At 44.5% G+C, this 21796-nt stretch overlaps 1 protein-coding gene across 1 annotated transcript in view; it reads left to right on the top strand.

The window, feature by feature from the left end:
* Window positions 1-21796, top strand: part of syngap1b (synaptic Ras GTPase activating protein 1b) — a gene marked incomplete at both ends in the record, with an annotated part of 516339 nt that overhangs the window by 467543 nt on the left and 27000 nt on the right. Inside the window, 7 exons of the mRNA XM_084336516.1 lie at window positions 8516-8614; window positions 10014-10253; window positions 10550-10885; window positions 11712-11856; window positions 12291-12435; window positions 13227-13463; window positions 13989-14223. Of these exons, the coding sequence (XP_084192642.1) occupies window positions 8516-8614; window positions 10014-10253; window positions 10550-10885; window positions 11712-11856; window positions 12291-12435; window positions 13227-13463; window positions 13989-14223 (1437 nt within the window). The remainder of the gene's footprint in view (window positions 1-8515; window positions 8615-10013; window positions 10254-10549; window positions 10886-11711; window positions 11857-12290; window positions 12436-13226; window positions 13464-13988; window positions 14224-21796) is intronic.

The following is a 21796-nucleotide window of genomic DNA, read 5'->3' as shown; positions in this document are numbered from 1 at the left end:
GTAGGCTTCAAAGGAACGCAGGATACGCAGCTCCACCCTCTTGCACCACGCAAACACATATTTAAAAGCAAGTATAACCAAGATCATAACCAGGAGTGAGTGAACATATGAGTAAATGTGTGTGTGAGTTAGTGACATTGCCGCTTGTAGAGGTGCTTTACATCAATTATGCAGCATTCTTGGTAACTCTGACTGATGGTCTCAGTCTCCAAGGAGTTGCCGCAGGACAATCCTTTGCCAGGAAACTTTTTAATTGAAATGTGATGATTCCTGTGGCTCACCTTGTTGCCTATAAAACAAATACGCAGTGTATCACCACTGTAGTCTGTTTAGTTAGGTCTACTAATGGTTACCATTAGGGATGTCCCGATCGCATTTTTTACTCCCGATCTGATCCCGATCATGTGATTTTGAGTATCTGCCGATACCGATCTTTCCCGATCCGATCTTTCACATTAGTAACCAATTTTATGCATTTTTGTCAGAAACTGGCGAAGCGAAGCGCGGATAGGATCTAAGTGGGATAGTGTGATCCTTCCACACGCTACGCCCTCTCAGTGAGAATCCGCGCTGCCAGGTGAAAAGAAGCGGTTGATTGGCTGGACGTGTGTCGGAGGAAGCACGTGGTAGCCTCCACTCTCCCAGACCGACTGTGGGGGGTAAGTGCGCAGCGACCAGGAAGGGGATTGGGAATTGGCATAACGACTAACATTGGGATGGGAGAAAATCGGAGGAAAAAGGAGGGGGAAAAAGATAAATAAAAAGAAAAAAATGGCGAAGGGAGACAAGTCCTCTGTTGGCTCAATAGCCCCGCCTCGAGCGTGGCGGCTCACATTACCCTGAGCCCCTGTTTGCACATTAGTATACTTTCACAGTGTTCAACTTACGTAATGATTTGCTCCATTTTGGTCTGAAACGTCGACGATAATCCTCACAAAGCGAATAACGACATAGCTCTGCGGTTAACAACAGCTGAACAGCAACAATTAAATGCCCCCACACTGCAGACACAGACTAAAACATGAATGTCATCATGACACAAAAGCATAGCGAAAACACTCATAAACCAGCAGCCAATTAATTTTAGTAAATCAGGGCTCACCACTTCGCTGTTGATGAACGTCACGTCAGCAACAAAAACCTCTTGCGTTGAACAACGTTAACAAAACTTCGCCAACCGGCTAAATCCAAGAACAAACAAAAACTTTCGCCAACCGGCTAAATCAAAGAACAAAAAACAAATGAACCACTTCGGTCCGCTGTTCATTTGCGGGCACTGTGGATGAAAATAATTGCGTCCACCGTTGATGGCTTCAGCGCTGTTCCCCTCTCCTCGAGTGTTCTCCCTGCGGTCAAAACGCTTCCAAAATGCAGCTTTCCCAGACGCATTGGGAACTTTTCAAAAGCTCTCCCTTTACTATTTTATCTGTTAGCTTATCCATCTTGACTCAGACACGAGGCTCTCACTCTCTGATCTGATGACAGCACTACGTTATGTTACGGTGCTAAAAATAAAGTGAAAGCAGCCGTTAGTTTTGGCAAATTCTTCTGCTCTGTGCGACAATAAATAAATGAATGATGATATGTCATTTAAAACCAAAACTAAGGCCTCAGTATGAGTTTAAGACATGAACATGGTCATGTTTGTTGAATAAATTTTTTTTACTCCCGATTTTGTTTTCCCGATCCCGATCTTCTGAAAATCATGTGATCGGATCGGGACATCCCTAGTTACCATAGTTAAAGTCTGTTTAGTTACAGTAGGCCTAGGGCTGGGCGATATGACGATATTATATAAATATCGGGTACAGTTCATTAACGATACACTTTTTAAACGTATCGTGGATATCGTGATGTTTTGCCCAAGAGGCTTGTGTCGCGTCAATCTGGTCCACACGTTGACACTTTTGAACAGCGCCGCCCCACACACACACTACTGCATCAAAAGTTACTACTTATGATAACAAAGGCATTCGTTTTGTGGCATTAACGTTATATAGTTACACTTTCAATCACATCAGCGTATTTACATAGCAACGACCGAGGTCGACCTAGATATAGCAAGCATTAGTCGTTCATATCTCAGCCCGTGCTGACTCAGTTGTGCCCATTCTGCGGTCTGTTAATAATGTTTTCAATCAGACAGATGTATGGAAAGGCTTTTATTATAACATCCGTTGCAGTAAAATCATTATGCCTCCAGTCGTTTAGTCGTCCTGCGGAGCTAAAAGCTAAATGTCGGCCGCGGCGAGCTACCGCTGCCATTGTTGTTGTCATTGAGCTCTCCAATGGCAGAAGTAAAAAATGAATACGCGCTTGCCGATTGGTGCTAAGAACAGCAGGGCGGGTGCAAGCAATGTGACGTAATTGGCAGACGCGACTGTCAATCAAAATGATTCTGTTTGCCGACTGAATGAATGAAAACGTTATTAACAGATTGCAGCATGGGTACAATACAGTACAGCTCAATACAACAACAGTCAACAGTGGACTGGAGGATGCAGACCAGAGAAAGACTTTCGTCTTGTTTACATCAGGATCGTGATATCATATTTAGGCCATATCGCCCAGCCCTAAGTAGGCCTACTAATGGTTACATAGTTAGAGTCTGTTTAGTTAGGCCTACTAATGGTTACCTAGTTAGAGTCTGTTTAGTTAGGCCTACAACACAGAATCGGTTTAGTTAGGCCTACTAATGGTAACATACGGTTATCCTATAACCTTGGTTATATGAGTATAGCGAGCGCTCTGCGCTCAAGTGGAACATATCCCATAGCCAGTCTAATACTGAATAAATTTCTTCACATGTACACACCCATCCGCCTGGCCACACCCCCATCCGCTCCTCTACATAAGCGAGGATGTGGCCATACTAATAGCTCCTTCCCAAGTCTTTCACCACAGAAGGCGAAGACCACGGGGTCCTCAGTGAGTCAGCGCAGAGCGCTCGCTATACTCATATAACCAAGGTTATAGGATAACCGTATGTTATATATCGTATAGCTTACGCTCTGCGCTCAAGTGTAACACAGGAGCTGATCAGAGCGGAAGCTCGACAAATGTACCCGCTGAGGCCCCCCACAACCATCAGAACCGGGGAGGACCCGAGCCCCCGGACCCCCCTAGTGGAGGACGGGAGGGAATCGGATCCGACTGTGCGAAGAGGGTTTAGCAACTCAAACGCACAGGATGAGCAGATCGTGGGACTTACCTTCCTACAGAAGAACCCACGACTACACAGGTGCGCAACCCACATGCCACTAGGGAACGAACGGGAAGGAAAAAAAACGTTTCAATCCCTAATATCACGGTGTGGTGAGACCAATCAGAAAAAAGGGGGGAGGGAGGTTTATCAGTTCACCCCCTCATGGCCCACACCCCGGATACGATGAAAAACAACCAGCAGCGATGATAGCCGTGTAGCCAGCATGCTACATGAAAAGCGTATATCCACAAGGATAAGCTAAACCAATGCACGCCAGCCACAGACGATAACTCGTTTGCGAACAGGTTTTATATACAAGGCTTTAGGCTCATGTGCGAAACACGTCACCCGTGTTTTATGTCTAAGAAAAAAACACATTTGTTTAAGAAAGGGTCAAGACCTCGGTACAAGCTACATATACGAGCACTTCTGTAGGCTAACACTCCAACCAAGTTGTGGACTCGATGCCATGTTTCCAATGTAACAGAATACACACAACCCCCTCAGATAAAACGGTAAAATGTACCACTATAAGAAGAACACAGTCTTGTTCATGATGAGGGAAGACAAGTCTTTCGACAGAGTGCTAGCCACAGGTCTTGCCAAGCACACATATATATAGCGACCAGAACGATTTATAAGAAAACTGTCCTACTCACTTAAACAACACACAACCCCACAGCTAGGTGAGGGTTTATACACCGTATCCCCAATATATAACGTGAATAAAAACACAGTTTGTAACAAAAAACAGTCCCTCACCAGGAGGGACCTTTTATTTAGTAACAAAATTATATGTTGGGGCGGGGAAGGGAACAGGGGTAAACAGGGGAGAGTCACTAGCGGCGCCTGCCGCGTGCAGCACAGTGTTTGCCCCCACGGGGAGCCGGCCCGGAGGGACGGTTCTGGGGCGCCTGGTCACGTCGATCCCTACCGTCACCTCCGGGCGTGGGGCGGCTGGCTGCGGCGGACGAGGCACTCCCTCCACTCCTGGCCTTCTTGGACGAAGGCCCAGCAGCGGTGGTGGCGGTGGCAACGGTCGCGGGCCTCTGCCGGCGTTGTTTCCGTCGGCCATCACCGGTGGCATTGGGTCGGGGGAAATGGGGTTGGAGCACAGCACGCTCCTCCTCCATCTCTCTGCAGGCAGCCGTCATCTGCTGTATGGCCGACCCGAAGAGCCCAGCATCGGAGAGGGGGGCCGTGAGCAGGGGAATCCTCTTCTGTTCCGGCACCCGCGCCTGCTCCAGCCAAAGGTGGCGCTGGGACAGAGTGGCCAGGGCGCGCCCCTTCCCGGCGGCTATCGCCTGCAGCTGGGTAAGGTGCAGGATGGCTCCAGCCGCCTGGGCGTGAAGGTACTGTTGATGGTCGTCCAATACCGACCCGTCCGCCATCATCCCCGACATGTAGCGCGCTAGCTGCGCAATGTTGGACGTCTCAGCTAGGCTCTGAGTCGCGGCGATGTACGCCTGGTCACTCCAGTTAGCCATCTGCCTAGCCGATTTCCCTTGGGGAACCGGCTACCGCAACGGCTCTCACACCACTTCGGGACAAAGAATGGATGTCATCGGGCTATCAAGCCGAGGCACCCCGTCCTTTAGTCCCTGGACCAAACCCTCCACCTGTGTGACTGGCACGTAGGCGGGGGTAAGGCCAGTGATGCGGGAGATTACCTGTCCCTGTTTCACGTAGGCCTCCATTGACGGGAAGAATGGGCAGACAACGCCCGTCTCTCTCACAGGACGACGTTGCCAGAGATTACCTATCATGTCATCAGGAACAGGTGCAGGCAGAGGCTGCGGCTGCGGCAACGCCACGCCATTAGCGGCTGCGGCGGCCGCCATGAGCTTGGGGAACAAGGCACGCAACTCCCCTTGCACACCTCCCTCCACGTTGCCCGCGTCCCTCACGTACGGGAGGCTGCCATGTCGGGCGCCACCATCCGACGCGGCAGATAGCTGGGCATCTTGTCCTAACCCAACACCGGAGAACAAGGGACCCCAAGGAGACGCAACACTCCCTGCCACACCCCGAGGGGGAGAATGATACGAATCCATTGGGGCATCAAACAAGAGCGCTCTCGCCCCCTCCATGTGATCCTCTCGTTCGGCTCCAGCACATCCCCAAAGCCAGGCCGCGAGCGCCGAGTCAGAGGTGGAGTCGCTTATTAGACTGGCTATGGGATATGTTCCACTTGAGGGCAGAGCGTAAGCTATACGATATATAACCATAGTTAGAGTCTGTTTAGTTAGGTCTATTAATGATTACAATAGTTACAGTCTGTTTAGTTAGGTCTACTAATGGTTACTGTAGTTAGAGTCTGTTTAGTTAGGCCTACTATAATGGTTACCATAGTTACAGTCTGTTTAGTTAGGCCCACTAATGGTTACCATAGTTACAGTCTGTTTAGTTAGGCCTACTAATGGTTACCTAGTTAGAGTCTGTTTAGTTAGGCCTACTAATGGTTACCGAGTTAGTCTGTTTAGTTAGGCCCACTAATGGTTACCTAGTTAGAGTCCGTTTAGTTAGGCCCACTAATGGTTACCTAGTTAGAGTCTGTTTAGTTAGGTCTACTAATGGTTACCATATAGTTAGAGTCTGTTTAGTTAGGCCTACTAATGGTTACCTAGTTAGAGTCTGTTTAGTTAGGCCTACTAATGGTTACCTAGTTAGAGTCTGTTTAGTTAGGCCTACTAATGGTTACCTAGTTAGAGTCTGTTTAGTTAGGTCTACTAATGGTTACCATATAGTTAGAGTCTGTTTAGTTAGGCCTACTAATGGTTACCTAGTTAGAGTCTGTTTAGTTAGGCCTACTAATGGTTACCTAGTTAGAGTCTGTTTAGTTAGGCCTACTAATGGTTACCGAGTTAGAGTCTGTTTAGTTAGGCCCACTAATGGTTACCTAGTTAGAGTCTGTTTAGTTAGGCCCACTAATGGTTACCTAGTTAGAGTCTGTTTAGTTAGGTCTACTAATGGTTACCATATAGTTAGAGTCTGTTTAGTTAGGTCTACTAATGGTTACCTAGTTAGAGTCTGTTTAGTTAGGCCTACTAATGGTTACCTAGTTAGAGTCTGTTTAGTTAGGCCTACTAATGGTTACCTAGTTAGAGTCTGTTTAGTTAGGTCTACTAATGGTTACCATATAGTTAGAGTCTGTTTAGTTAGGCCTACTAATGGTTACCTAGTTAGAGTCTGTTTAGTTAGGCCTACTAATGGTTACCTAGTTAGAGTCTGTTTAGTTAGGCCTACTAATGGTTACCTAGTTAGAGTCGGTTTAGTTAGGCCTACTAATGGTTACCATAGTTACAGTCTGTTTAGTTAGGTCTACTAATGGTTACCTAGTTAGAGTCTGTTTAGTTAGGCCTACTAATGGTTACCTAGTTAGAGTCGGTTTAGTTAGGCCTACTAATGGTTACCATAGTTACAGTCTGTTTAGTTAGGTCTACTAATGGTTACCATAGTTATTGTCTGTTTAGTTAGGCCTACTAATGATTACTGTAGTTCAGTGGCTCCATCAGACCCTTTTTACATGGGCTCAAGCCCCCCTTTAAATAATTGTATCCAAAAACAAACATCTTGGCTTGGATTTGCAGGCTCTAGTGTGAAGCTCTAGTGTGCACGAAGGTATCATGGTGGTGTCATATGAAACTAGACAATCTAAAGAATCCATATTAGGTACCAAGCACCTAGCCAAGTCATGCTAGCTCATCGGGAAGGGGGCTAAATAATGCTCCAAAGGAAAGAATTGCAGGGCCAATTTCAAAGGGGTCCCTTGACTTCTCACTTCAAGATATCTGAATGGAAATGAGTTCTATGGATACCTAAGATTAGCTTTGGGGCAAAGCCATGCCGTCTTTTGTATGTAATACAAATGTATTATTTTTGCCTATTTAAAAAATTGTGATTTGCTTATTCCTCATTGAAAACTTATCTCTATTCCTCTGTCAAAACTCAGATGAGCATTTAGAGGCTGTTTGAACAGATCTCCCTAGAGGGTGCTGAGCCTAACGTTCAAACTCTGGTGATGCCCCTGCTGGAGGTAGTCTCTTCAGTTAGGCCTACTAATGGTTACAGTAGTTACAGTCTGTTTAGTTAGGCCTAATAATGGTTACCATAGTTAAAATCTGTTTAGTTAGGCCTAATAATGGTTACAGTAGTTACAGTCTGTTTAGTTAGGCCCACTAATGGTTACCATAGTTAAAATCTGTTTAGTTAGGCCCACTAATGGTTACAGTAGTTATAGTTACAGTCAGTTTAGTTAGGCCTACTAATAGTTACAGTAGTTACAGTCTCTTTAGTTAGGCCCACTAATAATTACAGTAGTTACAGTCAGTTTAGTTAGGCCCACTAATGGTTACCATAGTTAAAATCTGTTTAGTTAGGCCCACTAATGGTTACAGTAGTTACAGTTTCTTTAGTTAGGCCTAATAATGGTTACAGTAGTTACAGTCAGTTTAGTTAGGCCTAATAATGGTTACAGTAGTTACAGTTTCTTTAGTTAGGCCTAATAATGGTTACAGTAGTTACAGTTTCTTTAGTTAGGCCTAATAATGGTTACAGTAGTTACAGTTTCTTTAGTTAGGCCTAATAATGGTTACAGTAGTTACAGTTTCTTTAGTTAGGCCTAATAATGGTTACAGTAGTTACAGTTTCTTTAGTCAGGCCTAATAATGGTTACAGTAGTTACAGTTTCTTTAGTTAGGCCTAATAATGGTTACAGTAGTTACAGTTTCTTTAGTTAGGCCTACTAATAGTTACAGTAGTTACAGTTTCTTTAGTTAGGCCTAATAATAGTTACAGTAGTTACAGTTTCTTTAGTTAGGCCTAATAATAGTTACAGTAGTTACAGTTTCTTTAGTTAGGCCTGCTAATAGTTACAGTAGTTACAGTCTCTTTAGTTAGGCCAACTAATAGTTACAGTAGTTACAGTCTCTTTAGTTAGGTCTACTAATGATTACTTGAGTTAGGTGTAATAATGGTTACCATAGTTACAGTCTCATTAGTTAGATCGACTAATGGAACTAACAGTTACCATAGTTACAGTCTCTTTTAGTTAGGTCTACTAATGGTTACCATAGTTACAGTCTCTTTTAGTTAGGTCTACTAATGGTTACCATAGTTACAGTACAGTCTCTTTTAGTTAGGCCTACTAATGGTTACCATAGTTACAGTCTCTTTTAGTTAGGCCTACTAATGGTTACCATAGTTACAGTCTCTTTTAGTTAGGCCTACTAATGGTTACCATAGTTACAGTCTCTTTTAGTTAGGCCTACTAACAGTTGTGGTTGTTGATGTTGCCGTCCGCTGACTCAGGTGACTACGTCGTCGGGAACCAAGTGCTTTGCGTGTCGCTCAGCCGCTGAGAGAGACAAATGGATCGAGAACCTTCAGAGAGCGGTGAAGCCCAACAAGGTGAGGGGAGAGAAAGGGAAGCGGTAGAGGAAAAGAAAAAAGATCCCTCTGTCTGTGTGACTCTCTCTCTCTCCTCCCCGTCTCCCATTGTTGTGTGGTCCGTTAGTGGCAGAGCCTTCATCTCTCTGTGTGTGGTCCGTTAGTGGCAGAGCCTTCATCTCTCTGTGTGTGCCCCCATTCCGTGTCTTTATGTGTGTGTCTGTGTTGGCCGGAAGCTGCAGCTGCACACGATGGCGCAAAACCACAGTGTTTCCTATTTCCATCCTCACAGCCACGTAAGTACAATAATGAAAACAAAAAAAGAAGCAAGGAGCAAGCTCAGCCCTTCAGACCCACGCTGATTAAAACAAATATCCTAATTTTGGCCCAGATGGATCTCAGCGGTCTGTGGAATAGTCCCCCCCCCCCCCCCCCCCCCTTTCTCTCTTATTAAAAAAGGAAACAAGCCTACGCCAGATATAGCTGTGCACTTGATGGGAACTGGGGACCACAAGTTATTAAGCCGAGACGAAGCATCAACCTGAATGGGTCAACTCGTCCACATGCTCAGGGGGCCGTGGGGGGGCCTGGCTGAATCACGCAGCTCTGAGGACTCGGCACGAGGCGAGGGGGATCTCTCCAAAATACATCCTGCCCCCCCCACCGCCAAACAACAAGCATTGTGCATCACAGACCAGATGCATCCTCAGTGACGAGGTTCACTGCAGAGACAGAGATGATCATTAGGGCTCTCAAGACTTGATCCCCCCCCCTCCCCTTATTGAACACAGCCAGTCCATTCTTGTAGACGTTTAAAAATGTTTTACTGTGTTTATGTAATACATTTATTTATTTATTTTTTATTAATCGGAAAATAAAAGATAGACAATATGGTGAGGTGAGATTCGACAGCACAGGACAGATTTGAACCCACACTGTTGCACCTACGTAGGTACGCGCGCTAGCTGAGTGAGCCACCAGAACTGCCGGTGTTAACATTCTAAGGTGGGGCTTCAGCACCACGTCGAGGCTGGAATTGATTATCAGACCGCGTACCGATGGGAAACGTAAGAACTCTCAGTCCCCAGTACTGGGACTTTAACAAGAGGGCGAAAAACAGCACCAGTTCTGACTAAGGGGGGGGGGGGGGGGGGGGGGGGCGTCAAATATAGCTTGAGCTTTGTGATCATGTTCAGGAAATGTAGCTTTCAACAGCAGCATTACCAATCATGAAATCCATTCTTTGCCTCTCATCATCGCAGTAGTACATGTGGACTATGTAATTTGTTTCGTCCCATAAATGCAGATGAATTTGTCTTTCACCTAATATTCCAATTACGTTCTTGCTCCTTAGTTGTTCTTTCTTTCTTATTGTCTTCTCTTTACACGCCCCTGTCCTCCTGTCTTGGTGTCTGTGCAGGACAACAGTCGGAGAGTAGACAATGTGCTCAAACTGTGGATCATCGAGGCTCGTGAACTTCCGGCCAAGAAGCGCTACTACTGTGAACTTTGTCTGGATGACATGCTGTACGCGCGCACCACCAGCAAGCCGCGCACCGACACGGTCTTCTGGGGCGAGCACTTTGAGTTCAACAACCTGCCTGCCGTCCGCAACCTACGCCTTCACCTTTACAAGGAGACGGACAAGAAGAGACGCAAGGTGAGGGAGAGCCAGGGTCATTTGAAGTTCTGATGTTGGAAACGTTTCCATGATAAATTAAAAAGATAAAATGCTAACAAGTGCAGCATTTTGATCTTACTGTATGTATCTGTATTTCAATTCACTGAAGAACAGCCTGTTAACACAATTGCCTGTTACAATTCTAACAATTAATTACGCACCCCCCCCCCCCCCCCCCCCCCCCCCCCCATGGTATTCCTTAAAACGCGACAACTAATTAGTCACTTTTGCATGGATTGTTTATTAATCATGACTTACATGTTTATTCTTTCAAGGAAAAGAGCACATATCTAGGACTGGTCAGCATCCCCATCTCAAGCATCACCGGGCGACAGTTTGTGGAGCAGTGGTACCCCGTCATCCAGCCTAGTGTCCTCGCTAAAGGAGGGGGCGTCGGAGGGGGAAAGATCATCAATGCATCCCTACGCCTCAAGTCCCGCTACCAGACCATGAGCATCCTGCCCATGGAGCTGTACAAGGAGTTCGCAGAGTACGTCACCAATAACTACCGTACCCTTTGTGCCGTCCTGGAGCCTCTGCTGAGTGTCAAGACCAAAGAGGAGGTGGCCTGTGCTTTGGTGCATATATTGCAAAGCACAGGGAAAGCTAAGGTATGGGACAGGGATTCTTGAGTGAATGTATTTATTAATTAATTAATTAAATTAATTCACAACATGTCATACCTAATCATGGTTTAATATATGATTATACGATTTGATATATGATTAGCAGAAACAGAGTTGTTGAAGCAGTGGTCCTGTCTGTTTGGAATATGGAGATGTGATTTATAAGCCCTTAGACTCATTCAATCATTAGATTTATCACTGGTGATAATTATGATACTCACCATTGTATCCTCTATTATAAGATTAAGTGGTTATCTCTGGCAGAGAGACAGGAGTTGCATTGGAATCTGTTTCTTATAGACTGTCCAAATGATATGACTTATTTTCTAGAATGGACCGCTGGACCCTGTTGTACACAATTCATTGATTAGCTTCCACTTAGAGTGCTTAGAGTTTGTACTGAACTTGGTAGATCTCCTTTTGGCTTATCTGCCCCTACCTCATGGAATACCCTGCAGGAAACCCTGAAACTAGACATTCTAGTGTCTGTGGGTCGGTTTAAAACTTTAATGACCAATCAGCAAATTAAAAGTAATTGTTTTTAAATTGTTACCTCTGTTTTTTTTCTTAATTGTTCTGATTGTCTGATGTTTCTGTATTTATTAACACACTATGACACTTGTGAATGTAACATCTCGACAGCACTGTAAATGAGTTTAACTACCGAGAATTGATCAAGTATGAATAAAGATTGAATGAATGAATTCATGAAAACGGGACTGATCAGGAATCATAACCCATTTTTTCTCCTTTCATATGCAAGAGCACAGGGGCACAATATTTACATATTTCAAATTCTTCCATCCTCCAGGATTTCCTGTCCGACATGGCGATGTGTGAGGTAGACAGATTCATGGACCGCGAACACCTTATCTTCAGAGAGAACACTCTGGCCACCAAAGCCATAGAAGAGTACCTCAAACTGATTGGACATAAGTACCTCAAGGACGCTATAGGTGAAGTGGGCCGTTTCGCTGCTCGAAATTAGAACCGCATGCATATTATGGAAATGGAAGAGATTGTGTAATGTCCATGTTGAAGTCATTTTAATTTCAAATTCAAGGAGATGACCTTTAATTAAAACGGTGAAGTGGAAAGACAAAAAGGCTCCATAGGAGATTGAAGGAGTTCTGTTTCCTCCTTGAAACTTCGATGATTGAAACCAAACTACAGGGTTGTCCTCAGCTAAAGAAATTTGTTATCAACTAATCGTCATAGGACTTCATCAACTAATTTAACGCATGATTATCAACTAATTCAACACGTGATTATCAACTAATTCATTTGTTGATTTAATAGACTTATCAACTAAGACCAAACTGATGAAACGACTGTAGTCCTACTAAATTGACTCTGGTAATATTGTTTCTTAAATTTCATACTTGTGTAGGGGAATTCATTAGGGCATTGTACGAGTCGGAGGAGAACTGCGAAGTGGACCCCATGCGAGTACCGCCCTCCGTCCTTCCAGACCATCAAGCCAATCTCCGCATGTGCTGTGAACTGGCACTCTGCAAGATTGTCAACTCTCATTGGTCAGTAGTTAGCAAGTGCTTTATGTGGTGATATGTTGTTGTATTATGCTTACTGTACGCAAGTCCCCGCATCCTTGGGGGATATGGTAAATAACACAACCTTAAAGGTGCTATAGATAACACTGAGCCACATTGTCCCACTAGAGTACCAACATGTTGTTTACATTTACATTTAGTCATTTAGCTGACGCTTTTATCCAAAGCGACTTACAAGTTCTGTACGACAGGTCAGCAGGAAGGGTACAACACTGAGTAACAATGTTCATCAAACAGTGTTGAAAACTGGGTGCTACGTGTTGAGTGCATAGTAGTAGAGACATATTAGTATAGTAGGTAGGTAGTAATATAGACATGGAAGATGAATTAGTGGAAGAGTGCATGATAGTAGAAGACAGTAAGAAGGTTAGTATTTTTTTTTTTTTTTTTTTTCATTTCAGATATTGTTTTAATGTCAGCACCAACATGTCAGCATGTCTCAACTAGCAGCACGTTTATCCAATCAGGTGCATTCCATGTGGGTAAATGGGAAGTACGGAGGGGATTCATGCACACAAGATGTTCATTTTGGTCCAGATTATTTTTAAATGATAAATGCACAAATCAAAAAAGAAAACGGGGGAAAAGCAACACCTTTATTCTGCACCTTTCTAAAACCTCTGTGGATGTATTATTGTTACACTTTTTTTTATGATGAGTCTACATAAAAATGGTATTTATACATCTTTAAATCCACAACTGGTGTGTAGGAATGCACGCATTTAAGATTTTTTTGTTGCCTCTTTCCGTCACAGTGTGTTCCCGAGAGAGCTGAAGGAAGTGTTCGCCTCCTGGAGAGTGCGCTGTGCCGAGCGGGGGAGGGAGGACATCTCCGACCGCCTCATCAGCGGCTCTCTCTTCCTGCGCTTCCTGTGTCCCGCCGTCATGTCCCCCTCCCTCTTCAACCTCACCCAGGAGTACCCCGATGAGCAGACGTCACGCACCCTCACCCTCATTGCTAAAGTGGTGCAGAACCTGGCCAATTTCTCCAAGTCAGTTCTCCTTCACTCCACAAACTGTTGCTGCTGCTATACATGATGTCACTGTTTTATTTGGTTGATGATCCTGTCTTATTATTATCATTATTGCAAGTATTGTCCTACAACAATATCATGTTTCCCACCCCCCTCTCTCTCTCTCTCTCTCTCTCTCTTTCTCTCTCTCTCTCTCTCTCTCTCTCGCTCTCTCTCTCACACACGCACTCTCTCTAACACACACACTATCTTTTTCTCTCTCACACTCACACACTCTTTCTCTCTCTCTCACACACACACACACACACTCCCCCTCTGTCTCTCTCTCTCTCACACACACACACACACACACACACACACACACACATACACACACACACACACACACACACACACACACACACACACACACACACACACACACACACAGTCCCTCTCTTACTCTCACTCTTACTCTTACTCTCAAACAAAAATTTTGTTTATCCATTTTCTCATTCACCTAATCCCACCTAACCACCTCTTCCCCTCCTCTCCTCTCCACAGGTTTGGCACTAAGGAGGAGTACATGTGTTTCATGAACGAGTTCTTGGAGATGGAGTGGGGATCCATGCAGCAGTTCCTGTACGAGATCTCGAACCTGGACAGTGTCAGTAACGCGGGCGGCTTCGAGGGCTACATCGACCTGGGCAGGGAGCTGTCCATACTGCACAGTCTCCTCTGGGAGGTCATGGCCCAGCTCAGCAAGGTGACAAACAACCCCCGGCTCCACAGCGTACGTGTGCCATCATCAGCTCAAAATTTCATACCACGACATACCATATAGAAACAACCCCCAATGAATTTTTCCAATCCACCTTTCTGTCAGAGCAGCCCACTGTTGGAACACCACAGATGTCAGATCAGTCAATGACTACTTTCACACGTAAACTAAAGCAATGGCTAAAAGAAAATCAATTCTGCTCTCATAAATTGATTGATTGATTGATTGATTGAAAACTTTATTAACACGACATACAGATAAACAGTACTGTTTAATCCAGACATTTATGATATACAAGATATACAAAATAAATATACAGTACTGTTTAAGAGACAGAGTTTCTAAAAGAGAGTATATACATTTGAGGGGGAAGAAACTGTACATTGGAGGGGGAGGGGGGGGGGGGGGGGGGGTTGGATGTTTACAGGGGCCAGTTTCGAATTGCAGCCTCCTGTAGGTGCTCTTTGAGAGCGGTTTTGAAGGTGGGTAGGGATTAAATTTTTTTTTACGGCTGTGGGTAGGGCGTTGCGAAACGTGTTTAGTCCCTTGTGTTAGATTTCGACCATAATCAGCCAGTATCACCTCTTCATCTGTGTTCGTGTAGTTTCTGCGTTGTGTTTATCTCTCAACCTTCTCATACTGGCTGTACATCGTGGTCATCCCCCTTATATGCAATCCGTAATCATAAGAATTCGACACTGGCAACGTGATACCTTTCTTGGAAAACGTTGTTTATTCCTTGTCGTGCCACGTCAGTCCTCCCCTCCACCCTTCCCCACGAGGGAAGGGGGGGGGGAATCGTTTCAAAGTCTCTGATCAAGCTTCTTCTCGTCTGTGCCTCGTATCTGAATCTAACTTACACCCGGAAGAAACTCACATTATATTATTCTCGCCATAGCAACGACAGGCCCGGCCCCTCTTCTCGTTGCTATGTGACACGCTGTCATGACAACTACTGTTCACCTTTAACACACACTAAACGTCCGTTCTATTGATGTCAACCTCTCCATAGTTCTCTCTGACCATTCTACCTGCTCAGTCCTTATCAGTGTTTATGTTTAACAAGCTGCCAAACGACCTCGAAGCCCTGGGCTCTGTATTAGTCTGCTGCTAACACACTGCAGGGCTCCAGACTATCTTTTTACATTGGTTGCACCATTGCGCCTAACTTTTTCATTTAGGTGCAGCAGCACATAATTTAGGTGCACCCAAAAATGTTCACCGCGCCTCTTGCCGCTGCAATAATTAAGCATTACATCACGCGCCGGAGTGGTTTGTGAACAATAAACCATGCCTAGGGGTGGTCATTAGGCCCGAGGCGCAGCCGAGGGTCGTTAGACCCCCCTAGGCATGGTTTATTGTTCACAAATCACGACTGCAAGTGGTGTAAAGCTTTTATACAACTGCCAGATTCATCCAACCTTATTTCTATACAATAAACACACATTAATCGAAGATTTATTGAAAAAACCATCCGCCAGAAAAAGTTGTTCCCACAACTACAAAAAAGACAAGTTGCCTCCATGTGGAAGCAGCTTGAAGTGCATCCAACCAAACTAACACATCCAACTGTGTATTATTGGAATGGTTGATTGAAAATGTTATTACCAGATGCAGAATGGGTACAATACAGTACGGCTCAATACACACAATTGTTAAGGGAATGCAGACCTACTTTCCATATAACTTCATTCTTAGATGCTTCTATATAAAGTAGGTAAAACAAATTAAAACGTTTTCTTTGCCCTATAGGAAAAAAACGTTTTCTTCGCCCTATTCTTTTATTTATTTTTTTAAACCTACTGTAGAGGGCCTAAACTTAACCAGTTGGAAACCAAGCGTACAGTAATAAAATTAGCAATCAATCAATCAATCAACTCAATAGGCCATGCTCACTTAGAACAGCGCAGCACCCAGCTCTCTGACTATCCCCCGCGTTGCAGGCAGAGTGTGTGTGTGTGTGTGTGTGTGTGTGTGTGCGTGTGTGTGTGTGTGTGTGCGTGTGTGTGTGTGTGTGTGTGCGTGTGTGTGTGTGTGTGTGGGGGGGGGGGGGGGGGGGGTGGCGGTGGGTGGAGACTAAAGCGAGCGCTGACAGTCGAAAGGAAAAAGAAATTGAAAAAGAAATTGAAAATTAATCAATCAATCAATCCGCGATTTTTCTTTTGTTACAGAATGATTCAAGACCCATCAATTACATCATCCAACATTGTTTAAACGACTAAGACATTTGCTGTGACAGAATCGCTTGATATTTAGTCGTTTAGTCGCTATCAACATATCCATTTGTAAAGATTATTGTCCACCTTCTTGTGATCCGGCGGAGTGATGTGATGTGGTTCGGTTGTGGGCGGGTCCTGGGCCAGCAGCGTGGAATGGACCTGTCTCAAACCCTGCCCCTTTTCTTGATCCTCCAATCACAGCTGTCGCTTACCTCTGACTTCAATAAAGACGTGTAAAATGACTGTTTCAGCCAATCAGAATCGAGAAATTTGCATGCCGTTGTATAATATATTTTAAGCGTTACCGTTACCTTTTTTGTCAGTTCCCATACACATTAGTAATTTCTTAATATGTTATGTAAATGATTGTAAACAAGAATAAAAGGTACAGATAAATGTTTTTTCTTTATTTAAATCACAAACAAGAAATTGTCATATGACACACAGCAGGTCTTAAAGTTCAGACAAATGGCTTTCAAACTAATTGTCTCACAAAATTCCACTGGAGCTTAAAAATTTAAATAAGATTGCAATAACCTCAATTGTTTAGAAGAAGGGGGAAAAGGTGCTGTGCTTGACTTGGCATAAAAATAGGAGTATACAGTTAGCAAAGTCCAATCCTTCACTTTTTTATGTCTATTTTAACACATTCAGCTCAGCTCCAGTAGCCTAAATCCAGGTTGTATCTCTATTACTCATTATTATTATTACTCAACATTAAAACTGAAAATTATATTGAAAAAATAAAACGTAATAATAACAGATTCCATAGTTAGGGCCCTATATGCTTATTGAATCTATTTGAATAGCCTAATAAAATGTGTTGCTTGTCTTATTTCTGCTTAAACTGGAGTTATTATATAATAACATTGCTGTACCTTTTGCATGTGCGTACTCTACCTCTATGTGGCCAATTAGGATATTGATAGGTCTCCCGTTGCGCAATATGCGGCTGTAGACAAGCTCGCACTCCTTTGCAGAGACGTCTGTATCTCCGTCGATCATGAAGCTCATGTAGATGTTCTCCGTGATCTGAAGGGACGTCTTCTTTTTTAATGTGTCTGCAATCACTCCTATGAACTGGGCACAGGCAGTGTCGTTGCTGTACGTCGGGTTGACGTTTAAGCAGTTTTTTTCATTAGGGTGATCTGCGATTAGAATTTAGTAAACGCCAGCTCTTCTTTTGCGATATTATAAGCAGTGTTGAATTTGATTTTCATTTCTTCCTCCTCGCTTTTTCTATTTGCCGCCGTCTGGCGCTGAAATGCTTTGTGGAGAGGCACTGTTGATGTGCTGGCAACACACCTGTCACGACACTATGTGTTTTTTGGAGACACTATGCTTTTTTAATGTTTCTATTCTGAATGTTGATGATCTGACAGCAAACGCAGTACTGCCAGCCATATTAGGACCACACTCCTTGCAATACATGCAAACCATACTGTTTGTCGCTTTATCGTAGCGATGCCAGGGAAATTGAACCAGCCATTCCTTCCGAAAGGTATATATTTTGGTTTCAGGTTTCACAGTGGCGCAGTGGCGTCATTCAGTGAATAACGATCAGAGCCAATCAGAGGCAGATCAGCGCTGGTCTTTGCATAATGTGCGTGTTAGAACCAATCAAAGGCAGAGATATTTATTAAAAAAATAATTGAGAACGCACATGGCCGGGGAAAAGACGCCACACACACACACACACACACACACACACACACACACACACACACACACACACACACACACACACACACACACACACACACACACACACACACTCTCAGACACACACACACATACACACAGACAGACCTGCTGGGAGGTGCACCAGTGAACCAGGGAAAACATCCAGTCGCACTGCGCTGATATTTGGTCGTAAAATACGACCAAATCAGGCGCACTCTGGAACCCTGCACTGACTCTCTCTGTCATCCTCCTCCTCTGAGATGGCTATAAGTAGATGCTGTCATCCACCAATATTTTACATTATATACACATTGAAAAACATAGACATCCTTCACTTGTTTGAGCCGAATCTGGGTTGAATTTGTGGAACTCCCTCTGGTGTTGTGGTCGTGGTATTCACTGACTTTTGGGAAGTACCTTGACATGTACATGGGTACCTTAGTGGTGTAGTGTATCTTGTAGACCAGGCCCATTGTAAGTTGCTGTACTCTGTCGTCTACTCTAAGTCAGGGGTTCCCAAAGTGGGGGTCGCGGGGGGGGGGGGGGTCGCCAGATGATTTCTTTTTTTACGAAAAGAAATCCTAAAAAAAAAGTACAATATATATATATTTTTTATGCAGGCCAGGCCAGTGTTTCTAGGCAACTACCGTCCTGTCTCTCTTCTCTCCTTCCTTTCTAAAACACTTGAACGTGCTGTATCCAACCAACTTACTGCTTATCTCTTACAGAATGACCTCCTAGACCCTAATCAGTCAGGCTTCAGGACTGGTCACTCCACAGAGACAGCCCTCATTGCGGTCACAGAGGCACTTCACTTAGCAAAAGCGAAAGGCCTCTCCTCTGTCCTGATTCTCCTAGATCTATCTGCAGCCTTCGACACAGTCAACCACCAGATCCTCCTCGCGGCCCTCGCAGGAATGGGAGTGGCTGGCTCTGCGCTGACATGGTTGTCATCATACCTCAATGACCGCTCCTACCAAGTGTCATGGAGAGGGACCCTGTCGGCCACCCGCCCCCTGCGGACGGGTGTCCCCCAGGGCTCGGTTTTAGGACCCCTTCTCTTCTCCCTCTACACTAAATCACTGGGTAACATTATCACGTCTCATGGCTTCTCCTACCACTGTTATGCCGACGATACTCAACTCTTCCTCTCCTTCCCTCCCTCAGATATCCACGTCTCTGAGCGGATCTCGGCCTGTCTGTCCGACATCTCCGCCTGGATGACGACCAACCACCTCAAACTGAACCTAAGCAAAACAGAATTGCTCCACCTGCCGGCCAAATCCTCCCCCCTGACCGACCTTTCCATCACAGTCGAGAATGCAGCTGTGACCGCGTCCCCGACCGCCAAGAACCTTGGTGTTGTCCTCGACGACCAGTTGAACTTCTCTGCTCACATCGCAGCGACAACCAGAACCTGCCGATTCCTCCTGAGCAACGTCAGAAGGATACGCCCCTTCCTGACAAAAGAAGCCACCCAACTCCTCGTCCAATCAACAGTCATCTCCCGCCTCGACTACTGCAACGCACTGCTCGCTGGCCTCCCGGCCACTGCCACTAAGCCTCTTCAACTCATTCAGAACGCAGCGGCCCGCCTGATCTCAAACCTACCGAAGTCGGCCCATGTCACCCCACTTCTTAGGGACCTGCACTGGCTCCCCATTGCTGCACGAATCCGCTTCAAGGCCCTTGACCTAGCATACCGTGCGGCAAAGGGAACTGCTCCCGCCTACCTCCGGTCAATGGTCTCTAACTACACACCCTCAAGACCCCTACGCTCTGCATCTTCTGGCCGCCTCAGACCTACTCCTATCCAAGCTCCGGGAGGGTCATCAAAGAGAAGTCGCCTATTCTCAGTCCTTGCCCCACAATGGTGGAATGAACTACCCACCCCAGTTAGGACAGCCGAAACACGTCCAATCTTTCGCCGTCGACTAAAGACTCACTTCTTCAACCATTATCTGAATTAAAAAAAAATAAAAAATCTAACCCTAACTAACCATACTGTCATGCACTTGTCCTAATAAACTAACCTACACTGTAGCACTCAACACTTTGATGAACATTGTTACTCAGCTGATAGAGTTGTGCTCTTCCTGATGGCTTGTCGTACAGAACTTGTAAGTCGCTTTGGATAAAAGCGTCAGCTAAATGACTAAATGTAAATGTAAATGTAGTTGCAGCAGCGCAATAGTTAGATAACCTAGGTGGGGAACAACCAGGAGATCACTGCAACTCACACAAGTTGGAGAACTATCTCTTTCTCTCTCTCTCTTGCTCTCACACACACACAAAGGGAGCCGCATGTGATTGGCGGGACCCTTACAAAAACTGTTGTTGCTAATCATTGACACATGCTAGCCTGTAATAATCCCCCCCAGAAAAATCTACTTTGCATTTGATATATTGCAAATATATGCCATCACACACACTGGCATTTAAAGGGTTAGAATTATAAAATGAATATGTGGTGTTATGATCAGGGCTGAAGTTGAATAAAAGATTGTATTTTTTTCAATCTGACATTACAAAAAAACAGAAAATCTATCCAAATCAGTGTTGTTGCTAATCATACAGATGCTAGCCTGTTTTTAACAATAATTTGTGATGCCATCACAAACACTGGCATTTAAAGGGTACAAATTTAAAAAGCCCTGCACCAGAATGCAGGAAATTAAGTCTTTGTAACAAAAAAAAATCCTGGTGGGGGACCACCAGACCCCCTGCTTAAAAAGTGGCCTGACTGGGGCTATATTTTGCACTATATTTCCTGGCCTGAATGATTTCCCCAGTCCGGCCCTGGTTAAAAGCCTCCAATGCTTATTAGTGTGTGTGCCAGGGGCGGGGCTAGGGGGTGGCTACTTGGGCTCAAGCCCCGAATGTTTTCTGAAATTATATTAATTTTTTTTTTATTTATTTTTTGACAATTAATCATTGTTACATGAAAATATGTTTGCACCAGATTTAGCAGAAGCTAATTTCCATCTGTAGTCTATCCAGCTGCTAACTGTATTTGAGTGAGTTAAGTCTTGGTGTTATGGTAGACTCAGACCTAAGCTTTAAATCACAATCAACAAGTTGACAAAAACATAATTCTTCCACCTTAGACACATAGCTAAAGTACGGCCATTTATAAATCAAAAGGACGCTGAAAACCAAATCCATGCCTTTATCTCAAGCCGATTATTATTAATTATTATTATTGTTTGCTTCATTAATTAAAGGGTGTGAATTTAAGTGTTCTCTAGTGCCTTTTGTCCGCTTTAAGGTGGTGGTATAAGTTAAAGGTTGTGGTGTCGAAGTAAAAAAATTCCGCCTGTCTGGACTAAGCCCCGGATCTCCTACAATCCTAAATCCGCCCCTGGTGTGTGCGTTTGAACGTTTGCATGTTTCAACCATACATTTCCATTTATAAAAAAAAGAAAATAAAAAAAAGTATAATTTTTTTTAATTAAAATTTTTATTTTACCTCCTATAATAGTGGGGGTCGCGGCTCTCTGACACCGTTATTTGGGGGTCGCGGCCTGAAAAGTTTGGGAACCCCTGCTCTAAGCCATCCTAGGTTGTCAAAATGTGCAGGGGTGAGGTGGGTTTTAGGAGTGAGGTTAAGCAGTAGTCTGACCAGTTTGTTTTGTGATGTTTGTAATCTTGTTTTTAGTGCCTTTGAGGTGCTTTGGTACCATGAGGTG

Source organism: Notolepis coatsorum, assembly GCF_963971535.1.
Source record: "Notolepis coatsorum genome assembly, chromosome: 19".
NCBI lineage: Eukaryota > Metazoa > Chordata > Actinopteri > Aulopiformes > Paralepididae > Notolepis > Notolepis coatsorum.
This window is presented reverse-complemented; position numbering and strand designations above follow the sequence as displayed.